The sequence below is a fragment of the Talpa europaea genome (genome assembly GCF_964194135.1).
Source record: "Talpa europaea genome assembly, chromosome: 9".
Lineage (NCBI taxonomy): Eukaryota > Metazoa > Chordata > Mammalia > Eulipotyphla > Talpidae > Talpa > Talpa europaea.
In genome coordinates, this window is record NC_140076.1 from 9,806,246 (window position 1) to 9,821,084 (window position 14,839).

The 14,839-nt window shown below is 60.3% G+C and overlaps 1 protein-coding gene across 2 annotated transcripts in view; it reads left to right on the top strand.

Moving 5' to 3' along the window:
- Positions 1-802: 802 nt before the first annotated feature.
- Positions 803-14,839, top strand: part of PAX7 (paired box 7) — a gene marked incomplete at its 3' end in the record, with an annotated part of 91,521 nt that continues 77,484 nt past the window's right edge. The window contains exons 1-4 of one of the 2 annotated variants that reach the window (XM_084242719.1): positions 803-999; positions 3,446-3,681; positions 4,248-4,377; positions 5,239-5,373. In XM_084242719.1, the coding sequence (XP_084098845.1) occupies positions 915-999; positions 3,446-3,681; positions 4,248-4,377; positions 5,239-5,373 (586 nt within the window). In that variant the 5' untranslated portion in view covers positions 803-914. The remainder of the gene's footprint in view (positions 1,000-3,445; positions 3,682-4,247; positions 4,378-5,238; positions 5,374-14,839) is intronic. The other variant, XM_084242720.1, reaches the window with a different exon arrangement.

The window sequence follows — 14,839 nt, forward strand, 5'->3', positions numbered from 1 at the left end:
CAAAACCAGGCCGAGCCGGGGATCAGAAAAGAGAGAAAATTCGTTGGCGATTTCTTTTCGTTATTGGTCCCGGGCTCCCTTCCGCCGGGCCCCCTTCCGAGCTCATGAATAAAAGACAAGTGGGAGCCTATCAGATCTCGGGGCCGCCTCCGCCGGACTCCGCCGAGCGCGTCTGCACAACTTACCCGGCGGGTCCCCGGCCCTTCGCGCCCCCTCTTTTCTCTCCAGCCCCGTCACCCCCTCGCCTCCCTCCGAGCCCCGAAACCCGAGAGGCACCTTCTTCGCCCCGGGCGCCCGGGCGGGGGCGGGGGTGTGAGCGCCGGAGGTGGGGGCGCAGCGGGCCGGCCCGGGCGCGGGGCGGCGCGGGGCGGCGCGGGGCGGCGCGCGGGGCGGGCGGGCGCAGAGGGCGAGGGAACAAACATATAAATAAATCGGAGCGAGAAACCCGCGCCGCAGCCTCCCGGCTCAGAAACTTTGGCCCGGAGCGCGAGCGCGCGCCCCTCGCCAGGCCCCGGCTGGGGGCCCCGACTCCGGCCGCGCCCCCAGCCCCGCGCGCCGCCGCCCGGCCTCGCCCCGCGGGTCCCGCCCGGCGCAGCGGCCGCGCCACTTGTGGCCGGCGCCGCGGACCGGGGCGGCCTCGGGGCCGGCGTGTGTGTTTGTTTGAACTTCCCCGTGGCCCCCTTCCCTGCCCCACCCCCCGCCCCCGGCGCGCCCCCCTCCCCAGCCTCGGACGCGCTCGGCGGCGGCCGCCGGGGTGGGGGGCGGGGGGCCGGGAGAGCGTGTGCAGGGGAGGAGGGAGAGGGGCAAAAAAAAAAAAGGAGACGAGGAGGAAAGAAAGAAGTCGCAGCAGGGGCACCCGCGTTGGACGGGAAGCGAATCTCGCCGCCTCCGGACTCGGCCCCGGCGCGCGCAGGATGGCGGCGCTGCCCGGCACCGTCCCGCGCATGATGCGGCCCGCGCCGGGCCAGAACTACCCGCGCACCGGGTTTCCTCTGGAAGGTAAGAGCCCGGGCGCCGGCCTGCACCCAGCCCTGCGCCGCGGAGCTCAGGTCCCGGGAGAGCCGGCGGGGCGGCGGCCGCAGGAGGGGCTCCCCTTTTCTTGGGGACCAAGACCGGGCGCCCGACGCAGAAGTTTCTGGGACCGACACTTGTCGGGCTGCGCGCGGGGCCCGAGCTCCCCGGTCGCGGATCCGGCCTCAGCCGCCGGCCTGGGCGCCCGCGGACTCGGCGCCTAGTAGATTTCGGGTGCTGGTGAGTTTAGTTCGCCCCACTGTCTTCTGAGCTCCCCCGCCCCGGGGTTCTCTGGCCTCGCTGCCCTCGCCGGCCGCGCGCTCCCAGCTCTGGCTTTGAATTGCTCTTTGCACCCCGGGATCGTCCTGCGATCCCTTTTATTTCGAAATGCGCGGGGCTCCCTCCGCGCGAGCGAGCGGGGCTGTCCCCTCCCCGAAAGCCACGCTCCGGAACCCCGGCTTTGGGGTCCGGAAACAAACTACTTTGAAAAAATAAATAGTAACGAAGTTTTTCGCTCAAACTTTTCCCTCGCGCTTCCGAGCTCTGCAAACCTCCCGGGAGGGAGAGAGCTCCAGGCCGGCGGGCGGCCCGCGCCGCGTCCAGACTGGGGGAGAGCCTGCGCTTTGCGGGGTCCTCCCAGCCTCTCCAGCACCCCGCGAGCGGAGAGGACTCGGCGGCCGGCTCCCCGCTGGAGAAAGGGGCCGGGAGCGCGCCCCAAAACCCTGTCCTGCGTTTTTGTTTTGCTTTGAAGCTAATGGATGACCTTCACCTTGTCAGCCGAGGGCCGGGCAGCTCGGCCTCTGGGGACAGGAGCGCGGGGTGCCCTGGGGCAGAGATTGGGGCGACTTTTATTCTTTTAATTGCTCTTCTTGCAAGCGAGTGAGTCCCGGGTGCGTGAGGATGGGGAGCGGCGGCAGGGCGGGGGTGGGTGGGCAGACAGGCAGCCAGCGATCTGGGGGGGCCCCTCTGGCAGCGCCCCGGCGCGGGTCCCCGCATGAGCCGCGGCGAGGAGAGCGGCTCCGTGATCAAGTGCGCGCGAGCGGCCACGCAGGCGGGGAGCGCGCGAGCCCGGGGATTTGCCGTGGCACTCTCCCGTGGCGAATGCAAGTAAAACAGGCGGCCGGGAAGGCGCGGCGGATTAGAACAATATTTGCCCAACATGACGGAGAATACTGAGGAGCGCCGAGAGCCGGTCGCTAAAGAGGCTCTTGAATATAAAGTTGGGCCCTCGAGAGCTCTCGAGCGCTAATGGCATATCCCGCCACGGAGACCGAGTGACTCTGACTTGGCGACGCACGATTTCTGATTAAATCCGAGGGTGGCTTCAGACACCCACTTCTGCAAAGAGCGGTGGGGGGACCGGGAGAGAGCGGGAGGAGGCGTCGGCGCGGCTCAGCGGCCAGAGCCTCTTCTCGCCTCCTCCTATCCAATTATCCCGTCGGCTCCCTCCACTCGGGGGGCTGTGAAATCGTTCTAATCTGCCAGATCTCCGCAGCCGCTGAGTCCCCAAATTGGGGGGATCGAGGCCGGATTAGTGCGCCCGGTGTCCCCCAACCGGCTGTGAGAAAATTGTGTAGACTTTGCATTAAGGCTTCCCGGGCTGCTCCCCCCGCCCCCCAGCACACACCAGGGGTGCCTGTCTTCGGGGTTCCCAAAGTCACCCACACCGGGGACTCTGGCCCATCTGTGTACCAGCCTCCCGGAGCCCTCAGGGAGCTTCATGGGTATCTCAGGCCAAGCGGGGCGTTGGATTTAGAAGCTCACCAACAATAGCCTGTGTCCCCAAATTGCCCCCTAACGAAATTAGAACTTTGAGAGGGGGTGGAAGCAAAAGGAGTCCCCCAAGGAAAAACCAGAGCCCCCAGAGGCTGCTGCTGACCACATTAGGTCACTGGCCCCGCTGTGGTGCGCGCTGTTAGGGGTTTTTTGGTTTTTGTTTTTTACGGTTAGGACAGTTCTGCTGGCCAAAGCCCGGACTGTTAACTACTAGCCACCAGCCCACCCCTCTGAACCCCAATAAGATGGATCTTGACCACTGAGTGCATGGAATGGCCAGATGGGGCACAGACCTGCAACCCAGTCTCCCGGGCATACCAGCTTTGGGGCTGTGGCGTCTCACCCCTATCTCTCTCCCTTCCCTTCTCAGAGGGATTCCGCTCCCGCAGGTGTGTCCTCATTCCCCAGGTGTGGCAGGAGTCGGGGCACACTGTATCCAGGGGGAACTCTTGCAACCAGCCTGGATTCCTCTCTCCACCCCTGGAGGACCCTCCCATGGCTTCCCAACCTCTGAACTCCCCAGCTCTGAAAGTGGAGAGCACAGGTGGTCCTGGTCTTGGGGTTCAAACCAACCTGCAGTCAAGCGTGCTGTGCCCAGTTTCTCCTCCCCATCCTCACCCTGCACCTCTCTCTTTCTGTATTTCCCTCCCTCGTCCAGTGTCCACCCCCCTTGGCCAAGGCCGGGTCAATCAGCTCGGTGGGGTCTTCATCAACGGGCGACCCCTGCCTAACCACATCCGCCACAAGATCGTGGAGATGGCCCACCATGGCATCCGGCCCTGCGTCATCTCCCGCCAGCTGCGCGTCTCCCACGGCTGCGTCTCCAAGATTCTCTGTCGCTACCAAGAGACCGGGTCCATCCGGCCCGGGGCCATCGGGGGCAGCAAGCCCAGAGTGAGTGTCTTTGCCTAAGAGCCGGCAGTGGGTCTCCCCAAGATTGGGGGATCCTGGCCTGACCCCTCTGGTGACCCTGGATCATCCAGTAGCACCCGAATGTCCAGAAGCTTCCTCTGGAAAAAGCAGCGGGACAGTGTCCTCAACCCTCCACCATCCCCACCCATTCCTTGACTTCCCCAGAGATGGGACAGCTGAGGGCCGGCTTGCCCAAGACTTTGAGGCCATGAGTCCTGCCCAGGTTGCCTCTACAGCGGCCCGGCCACCCTGCCTCCATCCCAGACCGGGGGAAATCTTTCATTCTGGACTGAGTAGTGAGGGTGTGAGTAGGGTTGTAATTAAGTTACTATTTTATCACTTAGCGCCTTCCTGTCACCCCACCCAGGATGCCTTCCCGGGTGGGAGTCAAGAGCAGGCTTCTGGAAAAAATCAGGCCACTCTCAGGCGGGCATGGTGACCAGGGCCGCCAGCCTCGCCTGGGGCTCTTGGGAGGCTGATATTAAAAGTATCTCCCTCTTCCCCCACCCCATCTTTCCGCTCCTACTCTCCCACCTCCACCCCTGAAGCAGGTGGCCACTCCGGACGTGGAGAAGAAGATCGAGGAGTACAAGAGGGAGAACCCGGGCATGTTCAGCTGGGAGATCCGGGACCGCCTGCTGAAGGACGGACACTGTGACCGCAGCACCGTGCCCTCAGGTGAGAAGGCAGCTGAGCCCCAGGGCTGCTCGGCCGGGCTCCCCATGCAGCCGGGCTGCGGGTGGGGGGCGGGGAGGTGACAGAGGGGCAGGCAACTCAGGGAAGAGGCAGGAGGGAAGGGAACGAGAGCCCTGAAGAGTTAGGGTTCAGGGTCCAGGAGGAAATCAAAAACGAAAGGAAGGTGAACGTAGGAAAGAAGAGACTTGGGAGAAGAGGGAGAAAGAAAGGAAAGAGGCCAGGAGTGGCGGGTGGGTGCACAGGAAGGCAGGCAGGAAGGAGCAAAACGCTTCTCTATGAGGCTGGGGTGACCAGAAGCTCCTTGGAGCCAGCTCAGAGACGGAGCCTAGGGAGCTAGGGATGTCCTAGGAGAGCTGATCTTCCTGGGCTCCTGCACCCCCTTCTCCAAGTCTGCACTTCTGGCTGCTGCTGCAGTCTCCAGTGGGCCCCAGAGGCGAGGCCCTGCACCTGAGGCCTGCAGAAGGAAGGTGGCCGGTGTGCGCACACGAGCATCCAGGCAGGCAGGGCTGGGGCACACCTGAGTGCCAGCGGCGGCCCAGGTGGCCTGGAGGGCCTCCCGGCAGCGGCAGCGGGGGCGGCTGGTGTGAGCACCTCTAGGGTGTGCGATAGTGTCAGACACACGTGTGTGCAAGGCTGTGTACAGGAGTGCACTCGGTGGGTGCCTCTGCCCCGTCTTGTCTTGCCACGTGTGAGTGCCCCAGGTGTGTCAGGCCCCTGAGTAGGTGTGAGAGCATACGTGGGGTGCTGGGGGCAATGGGTGAACCCGACTTTCTCTCCTCGGCGGCGCCGCATCCCCTGCCCCAACAACTTATACTCGCTCTTTTTTGCCTTTGAATTTCTGAGGTTTAGTGAGTTCGATTAGCCGCGTGCTCAGAATCAAGTTCGGGAAGAAGGAGGAGGAGGATGAAGCGGACAAGAAGGAGGAGGACGTGGAGAAGAAAGCCAAGCACAGCATCGACGGCATCCTGGGCGACAAAGGTAGGGCCCTCCGGGCTGGGGCTGGCGACCCGCGCCAGGGTGCCCGCCAGCGGTCTGCTTGTGCCGCTGCCACTGGGCCGGCCACAGAACCCCAGTGGGACAACCTGCAGCTCCCCGCGCAGCAGGGAGCCTCGGGGTGGCCAGCAGTGCCCCCTCCGTGCGCCCCCCTCTGCTCCAGGGCTTAGGCTGGGCGCCGTGCGGGCGCCTTCTTTGCCCGGCGGCGGAGCTGAAGCTGAGGGCGCAGGCGGCCTCTGTGTCCCCCGGGAGCCCCGCGGCGGGCCATGCCCCGCGCCCCGCGGACCGCGAGCCCAGCGCGCCTCGTCTGGCGCGGACTCCGGCGCGCGTGAGTCTAGGGACCGGCGTTTTGGCTTCTAGTCCTGGTGTCGATCTATTATTTATAGGAAATCTGGGCACGGGGGCGGTGGGGGAGGGGGGCGAGGAAGGAGGAGCCGGCCCGCGGCTCCCTAAATGAATTTGTTAACCAGACCCGCACAAGCTCTCTAAACGGTCCCTTGAAACCCCGCCTGACAGTTGACTGACCGCTGCAATCAATAAAAATTAGCGAGGACCGCGTGGGCAGCCATGGAGCTCCCAGTCCCGCCTTGCCAGGGCCAGAGCCCGGACAGTGCAGAGTGGGGTGCAGGGGGGTGCACTATGAGAGTGTGTTCCCCTTAGGCGCAGTGGCCAGGGGAACCCACCCAGATGTCCTGGGTGGGCCGATTCTAGGGGGGGAGAGACATTCGGCTCCGCTTGGCCTGTCCCCTTTTTTCACTGGGCAGCAGGGAGTGCTGGATGCTCAGCCCGGCGCCCTGAGTTCGCTCACCCGCCAGCTGGGGAAGTTGATTATCTTGTAAGCGCCTGCGTGCTGGGAAGAGAGTTGTGTTTTTGTTTATTGCGGCGAAGTTTCAGAAGGGAAAGTTCTTTCTTATTATCCCCCACAACACCTCGAGTTCCCTCTGAGAGCAGCAAGCGTGGACGTGGGCAGGAAAGGACATGGAAGATGCAGAAGTCACAAAGACTGACCCGGGGGAAGAAGTGAGCCCCCAAACAGTGTGGGGAGGCAGCTGGCAGGCAGGAAGGTCAGCAGCCACGCGAGCCAGCAAAAGGGTAGTTTGGAGGGAAGCAGGACAGTGCCCTGAACCAGGAAACCTATAAAGTACACGTTTTGTTGATTTCTTTCCAGAGGATTCTGTGGGCACTTCTCTCCCTGCCTCCCTGGCACCCCTACACCAAGTCTCTCCAGTGTTCAATACTCCCCCAACCTTGAAGATGAACTTCACAGACAAAGCCCACTTCCAAAGACAACTTCCAGCAAGGCCCTGCCCCCACAGGCTTGGGAAGGGGGCCGGGGCAGCCCCTTGCGAGAGCTGCCCGGAGCTGGGGAAGGGGCAGGCTATAGAAATTCAGGGCCCCAAGAGGAGCCCAGTCCCCACAGGGACAATAGGGTGAGGGAAGAAAGGAGAGAGGGAGCGAGCTGCGCCCGGCACCCCGCTGTGCAGGCTCTGGAGCCTTGGGGCTGCCAAGTTGCCCGAGGCTGGGTGGAGGCCTGCCAAAGACTTGAGACCCCTGAGGGGAACCCAGCCCTTGTTCCAGCTTTTTTGGAAGGGGGCTTAGTTGGACTTCTTTTTGGGGGTGAAGGGACATAGCCCTTGAGTCATCTCTCCTGGCCAAAACAGCAAACCTTCCGCGAGGTAGCCCGGGAGAAGCGAAGAGGTTGGTTTCATTTGGGGAGACTCTAGGTGCTCGCGTGTGTGTCGGGTGGGGCCGGTTCAGTCTGGGAGGAAGCATGCGGGTAAATTTCTTCTGAGAAACATTGTGAAAGCAAAGATTGTGCGGTTTGGGGGCCCCCTGGACTCAAGGATGTTCAGGGACTTCCGGGCTGGTGCGGGCTCCCGGAACCGGCTTGGCTTCGCTGAACAGAGGTTTTCCTGCCGCAGAGCCAGGAAGGGTTTCATGAGGGGCCAGCGGTTCCATAGGGCGAGGCCGAGCGCGTAGGCACGGAGTCTGGAGACAAGTGGCAGCAGTGAAATGAAAGCGGTGGGTCTGGTGTCTGGAAAACCCCTTGGCTCTTGAGTGACAGCTGGGCACGATTCGATGGCTGCGAGCTGAATGGCAGGGAGCGCGTCTGGCCACGGCCTTTGGGTCAGCGCATCGCATCGGTGGGCTGCGTTCTGTCCCCGCAGGATCCCGTGTGGCTGCACAGTGTCACTGTCGGCGGGCGTGGGTGGGCGGCAGGGAAGAGGGGTTTTCTGGCCATCTGGACACATTGGAGCACCGAGACCGGTCAGGCTGTGGCTACCCCGTGAACCCACCCCTTGGAACTTCTCACCTCCCTCCCAAGCCCAGGACCTCAGTTCCAGGGCCAAGTGAAAGGTGAAAAGCCCACCCAACCTCCACCTCTGCCAGCCAGGTGGCAAGAGGTGCCACAGGGGCATAGCAGCGGCAGGGTTGCGCACCCACAAACTTTGTTTTGGCTTCTTGCTCGTGACAGATGCTTTCTCTGGGGCTGCCCCTGTCATGGCGGGGAGCCGCTGAAGACGGGGTTTAAGAGCTCTGCTCTTTAAGCACTAAAGAGAGATTCCTCCCTGAGTCCGTTTTTGCCTATCGCCCGCTTGGCATTTAATAATGTTAAGACTTATTAGAGCTGGTAATGAAAACTGGGGCTGCTGAATAGGAAACTGTGTTGGAGAGGAGTGTAATAGCTTCCAGGCATGGTAAGAAACTATTTATCCGCAATCAGTCCGCACTCTCAGAGTTGGAAGCACAAACGTTAAGTTGAAGGGTTTTAAAGCAGATTAAATTGAGCTTTTATTTCTGTGCACTTTCATCTCCAAACGGCTCTCTCCTGCTCCCCTTGGGCTGATATTCATGAGGCTGTTCATATACTTTTTTTTTTTTTTTTTTTGCTCTTATCCTTGTTAAGACTGAATTGTTAGGATTGTTGGTGGTGAGAATTCTCAGACGGCTGCTGATAGGGGCTGCGGTTGCGCTTCGCTCACCTGGAGAAAGAAATGGACAGTTCCCTGCCTTGATCCTCTAGGACCCGCTTCTCCTCACCCCTTCCCTGAGGATCAGGGTAGAGACAGGCCAGGAACCCAATCAGGAGAGGATTTAAGGAGAAACCGGGGAAGGAAAAGATTTTTCCCAGTCCGAGTCCAGCCCGCGGAGACTTTTGTGGGAAATTTGATAGGGGCTCGCCAAGAGTCAGCCCATTCCTTTGTGGGAGCGGAGGACGTGAGTGTGAAGAAATAAGCCGTAATAAAATAAAATAACAGGAACAGTAATAAACAAGAACACCAGAGCGTCTCACCTCTGACAATGCACAAACTTAGGCTGAAACTGACCACCTCAGACCCGGGGGGCACCGCATGGGCCTCCAGGGGAGCGAGCCCAGGGGAGGGAGCCCAGCGGGGTCACCGTGACTATACACCAAGGGAAGTCTCAAGATTAAAAAAAGCCACAGAGTGTGCATTTCCCTAGGAGGGGGGCCGGGTGTCAAAGTTTCCTGGGACATTTTCAGCCGCCCCTCTCTGCAAGAACATCTGAAGTGTGTCTGTCTGTGTGTGCGAGGCAGATGTTTCTTTGCATTTTCCATCATTTATTTTTAATGCCGCGCACTTACAGGTGTGGAGCGCGAAGGCTCGGGAAGGCGGGGAGAGCCCTAAGTGTCGGGTTTAGACACTTGTAAAAGGAGGTGGGAAACAATTTAATTTGGCAGGAGCGATCGCTGCTAATGCGGTTTTCGGTCGTTTGCTACACTAGAGGAAGCTGTTTTGATTGTGTGTACAAGGACCTGCCAAATTTAATTAGGCTCCGGGGGAGCGAATGAATAGGAGAAGGGGGGCAAGACTCCCCTCAGCCCACACTGGTTTTTTTTTTTTTTCCGGGCTTCACACCTGGAAGGGGCATTGTTTGTCCAATGGGCGAGAAGGGGCACAGCGCAGAGGAGGGGCGGAGGGGCGCCGAGGGAGAGGGGCCTTGGAAGAGGGATGAGGGAGGGGACCCAGATAGGCCATTTATCAGGAAACAATCTGCATTGATTTAAACCAACAAGTTCCCTGCTCTGTGAATGTGTGTTTAGAGAAAGGTAATTGACACTCCACCAAATCAAAGGATTACCCCGGGTTGGCAATCTAATCAAACAGAGTCCAGGCGGGATTTGAGGCTGTTCAGAGTGGGATCAGCTTCGCAGAATGGGGGCTCGGAGGAAGATAGGAGGGTGTCAGGCAATTCCCGGGCTTTAGGCAGTGCTCGGCTGAGGCTATTCCGGGAGACCAGGGGGGGAGACGGTGGGGGCCAGAGAGAGACTGGGGTGCTGGGGGATGGAGTGAGCGGAGAGAGGGTGTGGAGTGGGGGGCTATCCAGGCGGAGGGGGCTGCTGGCGAGGGGGTGAGCCCACACAGGGCTGACAAGACTCCCCCTTTCTTCCCTCGATCCCCCCAACCGAGGAAGGGAGGAGGGAGCGGAGACGCAGGGAGAACAAGGAGGAGATAACTCTTACAAAGGCAAACGCTGGCGCTCGCTTGCTCGCAGCCCCAGAACGCGCAGTCAATAAACAAAGTCGGCAAACTGTTTGCCAGATAAACTCGTGCCTAAATCGAGTGTGACGGGCAGGGAGAGAAGAGACAGAAGGAGATAAGGTTGGAGGGGGAATGAGCGAACATAATCTAATAGAAGACGTTTAGAAAACAAACTTTAAACAAGGGAGAACAGGCAAGCGGCGGGTAATTACCCGCCCCAGAGAGAGGGAAGCCTTTGGAGGGCTGGGCTGGGCTGGGGTTGGGGGTGACGGGAGACTTGGAAGAGCTGTGTATTGGGGTGGGGGGGCCTTTGGGACTCCGCCAGGAGCCAGGAGAGGATTTGAACACCCCCCCCACCCCCAGTTTGAGGTTCCCGCTCAGCCCCAGTGCTCCCACAACGCAGGCATTTCTCCACAGGGTGGGGTGCCCCGCTGGGAGGGCTCGGGGGTTTGTGTTCACCCCGGGGCACACACACACGCCACACACCGGCTGTTTGCAGGCGTTTGTCCCTAACAGACGCGTGTGCGCGGTACAGCCGTGGAAGGAATTAGATATTTACCCGTTTGAAATAAGCCCGGCTAAGAGGAGGCGAGAAGAGAGAGACACGGAAGAGACGAGACGGGGGAGACTTCAAACGAATTCATCATTGGGAATGGCGGAGGGGAGATTTACCAGACAGTACTGGGAAGTTATTTAGATATTAATAACACATTTTCCCGAGGCGCGACCAGGCAGCCATCTGCACTGCTCTCCGAGCTATTTGGCTGGGTGAAATCTGGGCGTCTCAAATGTTGGGGAGAGATAACGCAATCAGGCTAACCCCGGTCCTAAGACTGCATCGCGGCGTTAAACCCGGATTAACCTCCCCCCTCCGCGCCACTCCCTCCCGTTTCACAGCTTTCCAAATTTTTCAGCGGAATTTCCATGGAAGGATTTAAAAGCACATATAACGGTAGCCTGAAAGCAGTTAAGATGATTCGTTGGGCTTTTTTTTTTTTTTTTAAAGAACGTCTCTGAAAATGATCGTTGTCACAGACTACGTTATATTAATGTTCTACGAAACCATATTTTTTGTGTAGGGAGAGCGCGCCAGCAAATGAGATTTCCCTCCAGGTTGCCTCTTTGGAGTTCCGATTTACCCTCCTCAGTGAGGCTGATGGGGCGGCCCCCCCTAATGAGCAGCTAAGGATTTGCATAGGAGCTGGACCAGACCCCTGGCTCTGGCCCTGGCAGCTCCTGTCTGAAGTCACACAGAAGTCACACCCCAGGAGAGACCGTGCCCGGCGAGGGGAAGCCTTCATTCTGTAAAGAGCACAGGAAAGCAACCCCAAAGGGAAGTTTCTCCCGGGGCTTTGGGGCCTTGAAGGCCAAGACTAAGGGGGGGCACATTCCAGGAATTCCAGAAAAAATAGCTCTGGCCGCTCTCCCACCAGACTGACGTGGTCCTTAGGAAACCCAGTTGAGGGTGGGAACGAGAGGGGGTTGGAAGGTTGGGATCCCCCCAGTTTCTGCTGTCTGGTGACTTCCCTCCTCTCCCCCCTCCCCCCAACGCTGGCTGGAAGAGGAAAAGGTGGAAACCGGGTCAGCGCTTTCTGACCTGCGCTGGAGCAGTTGGCCCCGGCTGGGGTCGGGCAGGGGGAGGAGGGAACGCGCCTTCCCAAATCGAATCAAGGCAGAACGGTGACCTGAGGGGGAACTTGGCCATTAGTAGATAGATCTCCACCAAACTTCAAACAAAGTGGGGGGGGGGTGAGGCAGGCTGGGAGGGGGGACCCGGAGTAAGAGAAGGGGAGGGGCCTGGAGGAGGAAGACCTGGGCCGGGGCAAAGGGGAGGCGGGGGCCAGAGGAGGGGTGTCGGAGGGGAATGCCCAAGCGGGGCCGGCTGCACTAGGACCTTCAGCCCCTGGGGAGATGGGCCAGGGTCCCTGGCACTGCGGCCTGGGAGGACACAGGGGACTGTGAGCCGCCCGGGGTGTTCCTGGGACCTCAGGCACCGGGTCTGTCCTCCCAGGTGGCCGCTGAGCGGCACCGGCCAGGGCCCCGCGCCCTGCACGCCCGATGGGCATGGACTGCCTTGGGTTTCCAGGGGCTCTGGTCAGCTGCAAGCCCTTTTCTGAGACTTGATCGCCTGGGCCCTGGGGGCACATTGGGCCTGAGCGCAGGTGGAGCCGGGGCAGAAAAGGCAGAGGTGTGGGGGCCTCGGAACCTCCGAGGCGGAGGAGAGAGTCGGCACGGCACGGAGAGCCCAGTGCTGGAGGAGACCCAGCGAGAGATGGAGGGACAGGGGAAGCTGCCTGCAGCGCTGGAGGACGCTGAGAAGGCGCGGGGGCCCGAGGGAGGCGCCGAGCAGCAGGGACAGACAAAGGGAAGCCGAGTTGCGGAAAGACTGGCCCAGGAAGGGCTGGAGGGACGGGCTGACGAGGCCAGGCGCAGGCCGAGAGACAGCCCGCGGGAGAGCGGGCGGAGCGGGGCCGGGCGGCGGGAGGTGGGCGAGCCGCTGTCGTCCTTTTGATCCTGCGCGGCTTCCCCTTATCAGAAGTGCTTTTCGGTGACACTGGCACAAAGGCAGTTCATCATATTACAGCGAGGCCGGCGGCTCGCTGAGACCCCGCCGCTTAATTAGAGACGAGCGAGTTGGCCCCGTCGGGGCGGGAGGGAGGCCGACCCCAGGCGCGGGGCCCGGGCTTGGCACAGGACCCACGGCTCTGGGGCTGGCCGAGGGCGCTCCTGGCCCGGTCCAGACCAGACCGGAGGTGATGGGGAGCAGGCGCTTACTGCTAGAGCCACGACATGAACAGGCCAGGGGGTTTCACTGCCAGAGAGGGAGGCTCACCGCCTGCCTCCCGCTAGGTCACCCCTTCTGAGCCCTCAGCTTTGGGGAGGTTTGGTGCACAGGCCACTGCCCACACTGCCCTCGCTTCCCACGCGCAGAACGGAGGGTGAGAGAGGGGAAGTTGCTGCACTGGGTGAGCTGAAGCCTTCGTGCTGCTCTGTGCCAGTTTATACCCCCCGGATCCCAGCGCTGGTCTCCCCACCTCCATTTGAACCCAGCCTTACCAGGCTTGTGACACCCCAGAGGGGCCGAGCGCATGGGGTGGAACCAGGGAGTAAGGGTTCTAGTGGCCATCCTGTCCCCAGCTCACCAGCAGTGTCATCTGTGGCCACTTGCTTGCTCTCTGGGTAGCTGTTTCTTTTGAAAAACCAGAGAATTGGACTAAGTCAAAGATTCTTATCCTCTAGAGGATCCCGGACCCCTTTAAGAACTGGATAAAACCTAAGAAAACCTATTCACACAGGTTGCTACAGGCAGAATTTTGCAGGCGTATGAAGGGGTCTGTGGGCTTAGAGAGGGAACACCCCATTTGGAACTTCACCTTAGCTTCCTTCCTGGTCATTCTGGTATTCCAGGAGCCGCAGCCCAGGATGAGGATGGGGGTGGTGAGGCTGAGAGCCTGCCCTGTGTCTGACCTTTGCAGCTTCCTCCCCTTTCCAAAACCAGGCAGAACAGCCCCCCCTTCCTTAATTTAGTTGTTGGAAAGACCTTTCTGAGGGCTTAAGTGCAGAGATAAACACCAGTTTTGTGCTCCCTTTTGTCTGTTCCCCAAAAAAGAAAGAAAACCGATTTCCTCTAGACTGAATATCTTCATTCACATTATTGGTTGAGCACTTACTATGTGCCGGGTGTTATTTTAAGAGCTCAGAAACACAGAGAATTCGAGAAGCTCCTTGCCTTCCTGGTGTGCTGAGCCAGGTGGCTGAGACAGAAAATCCCCCAGCCGGTGCTCTGCAGACTTGCCACGGTGCCCTGCCTGTGTGAGCCGCTTACCTGGGTCTCCCGCACCTGCCTCCTTGCGGGCTGGGGTGTGTGGCTGGATGTTTGGATGTTGTGTGTGTGTTGGGGGGGGGGGTCATGTGTTTGGGGCCAGGCTGAATGTGGCAGCGGACCCCTACCTGACCGCGGGCGTCCTGGAGTTGGCCAGGGCGTGGAGGGCGGTGGATTCGAGGCAAAGGCAGGAGGAGGAGCTGGCCGCGGGACTCTGCGCCTCTGGCCTCCACTTCATTCTTTGTCTGAGCTGCCCCGGGGAAAATAAGAAGAAAAAAATCCAAAGATCAAAGAGGACCCCGGACAGAAAAAGGGCTGGGGCGCAGGCTGCAAGAAGTAGCTCGGAAACTTCACCCTGAACTTTTCTGGGGCCCTTTTGTGGGACCCAGACTGAGCAGAGCAGCCATTCTGAGAGGCCACTTGGAGTCTCAGGGCGGATGACAGGTGGAGAGGCGCAGGTAGAGCTTTGGGTTCCAATTCAGACCGTGCTGCCTAGGAGACTGAGGAAGGTGCAGAGGGGACCTGTTCTGGCCAGAATTTGGGGGGAGGGGATATAGGTGTGTCCGGGCGGTATGTCGTCTATGTTTGGGGTCAAGATGGTGGCTCTGGTTCAAGCGCCCCTCTGCCCAGAAACTTCTTCAGTAGTCTGCACCAGACAAGAAAATCAGGTTCAAGCTTGAGGTAGTTTCCAAAGCAAATTTGGGGCTGATAGACGTCAAGGGGCGTCCTAAGAGCCTCTGGGAAGCTCTGGTTCCCGGGAAAGCCTGTGGGAGAGCCCTTGTCCCCTGCCGGCTCCTGTAATGGCGCAAGAACCTCCTGGGAGGGTCCACTGCAGGCCTGACCGGCCCGGTGGAACCTGCACTCTCCAGCCTGGCTGCTCACACCCCCCTCCCTCTGTCCTTATCCTCTTCCTGCTGTCTTCCTGCTCCCCGGGAGTTCTGAGAGCGCTGGGCCTTCCGAGCAGAAAATCCCCACACCTCTGGCCTCCACCCCAGCTCTTGTCTGCATAAGTAAATAAAAGGAATCTTTTTTAAAAAACCCCAACAAATTCCCATACACGAGTACGGGAGAGGGGGGGGCCTGACAAGGAGAGGCCCTTTTTGCAGTCTCCCCCAAATTCAGA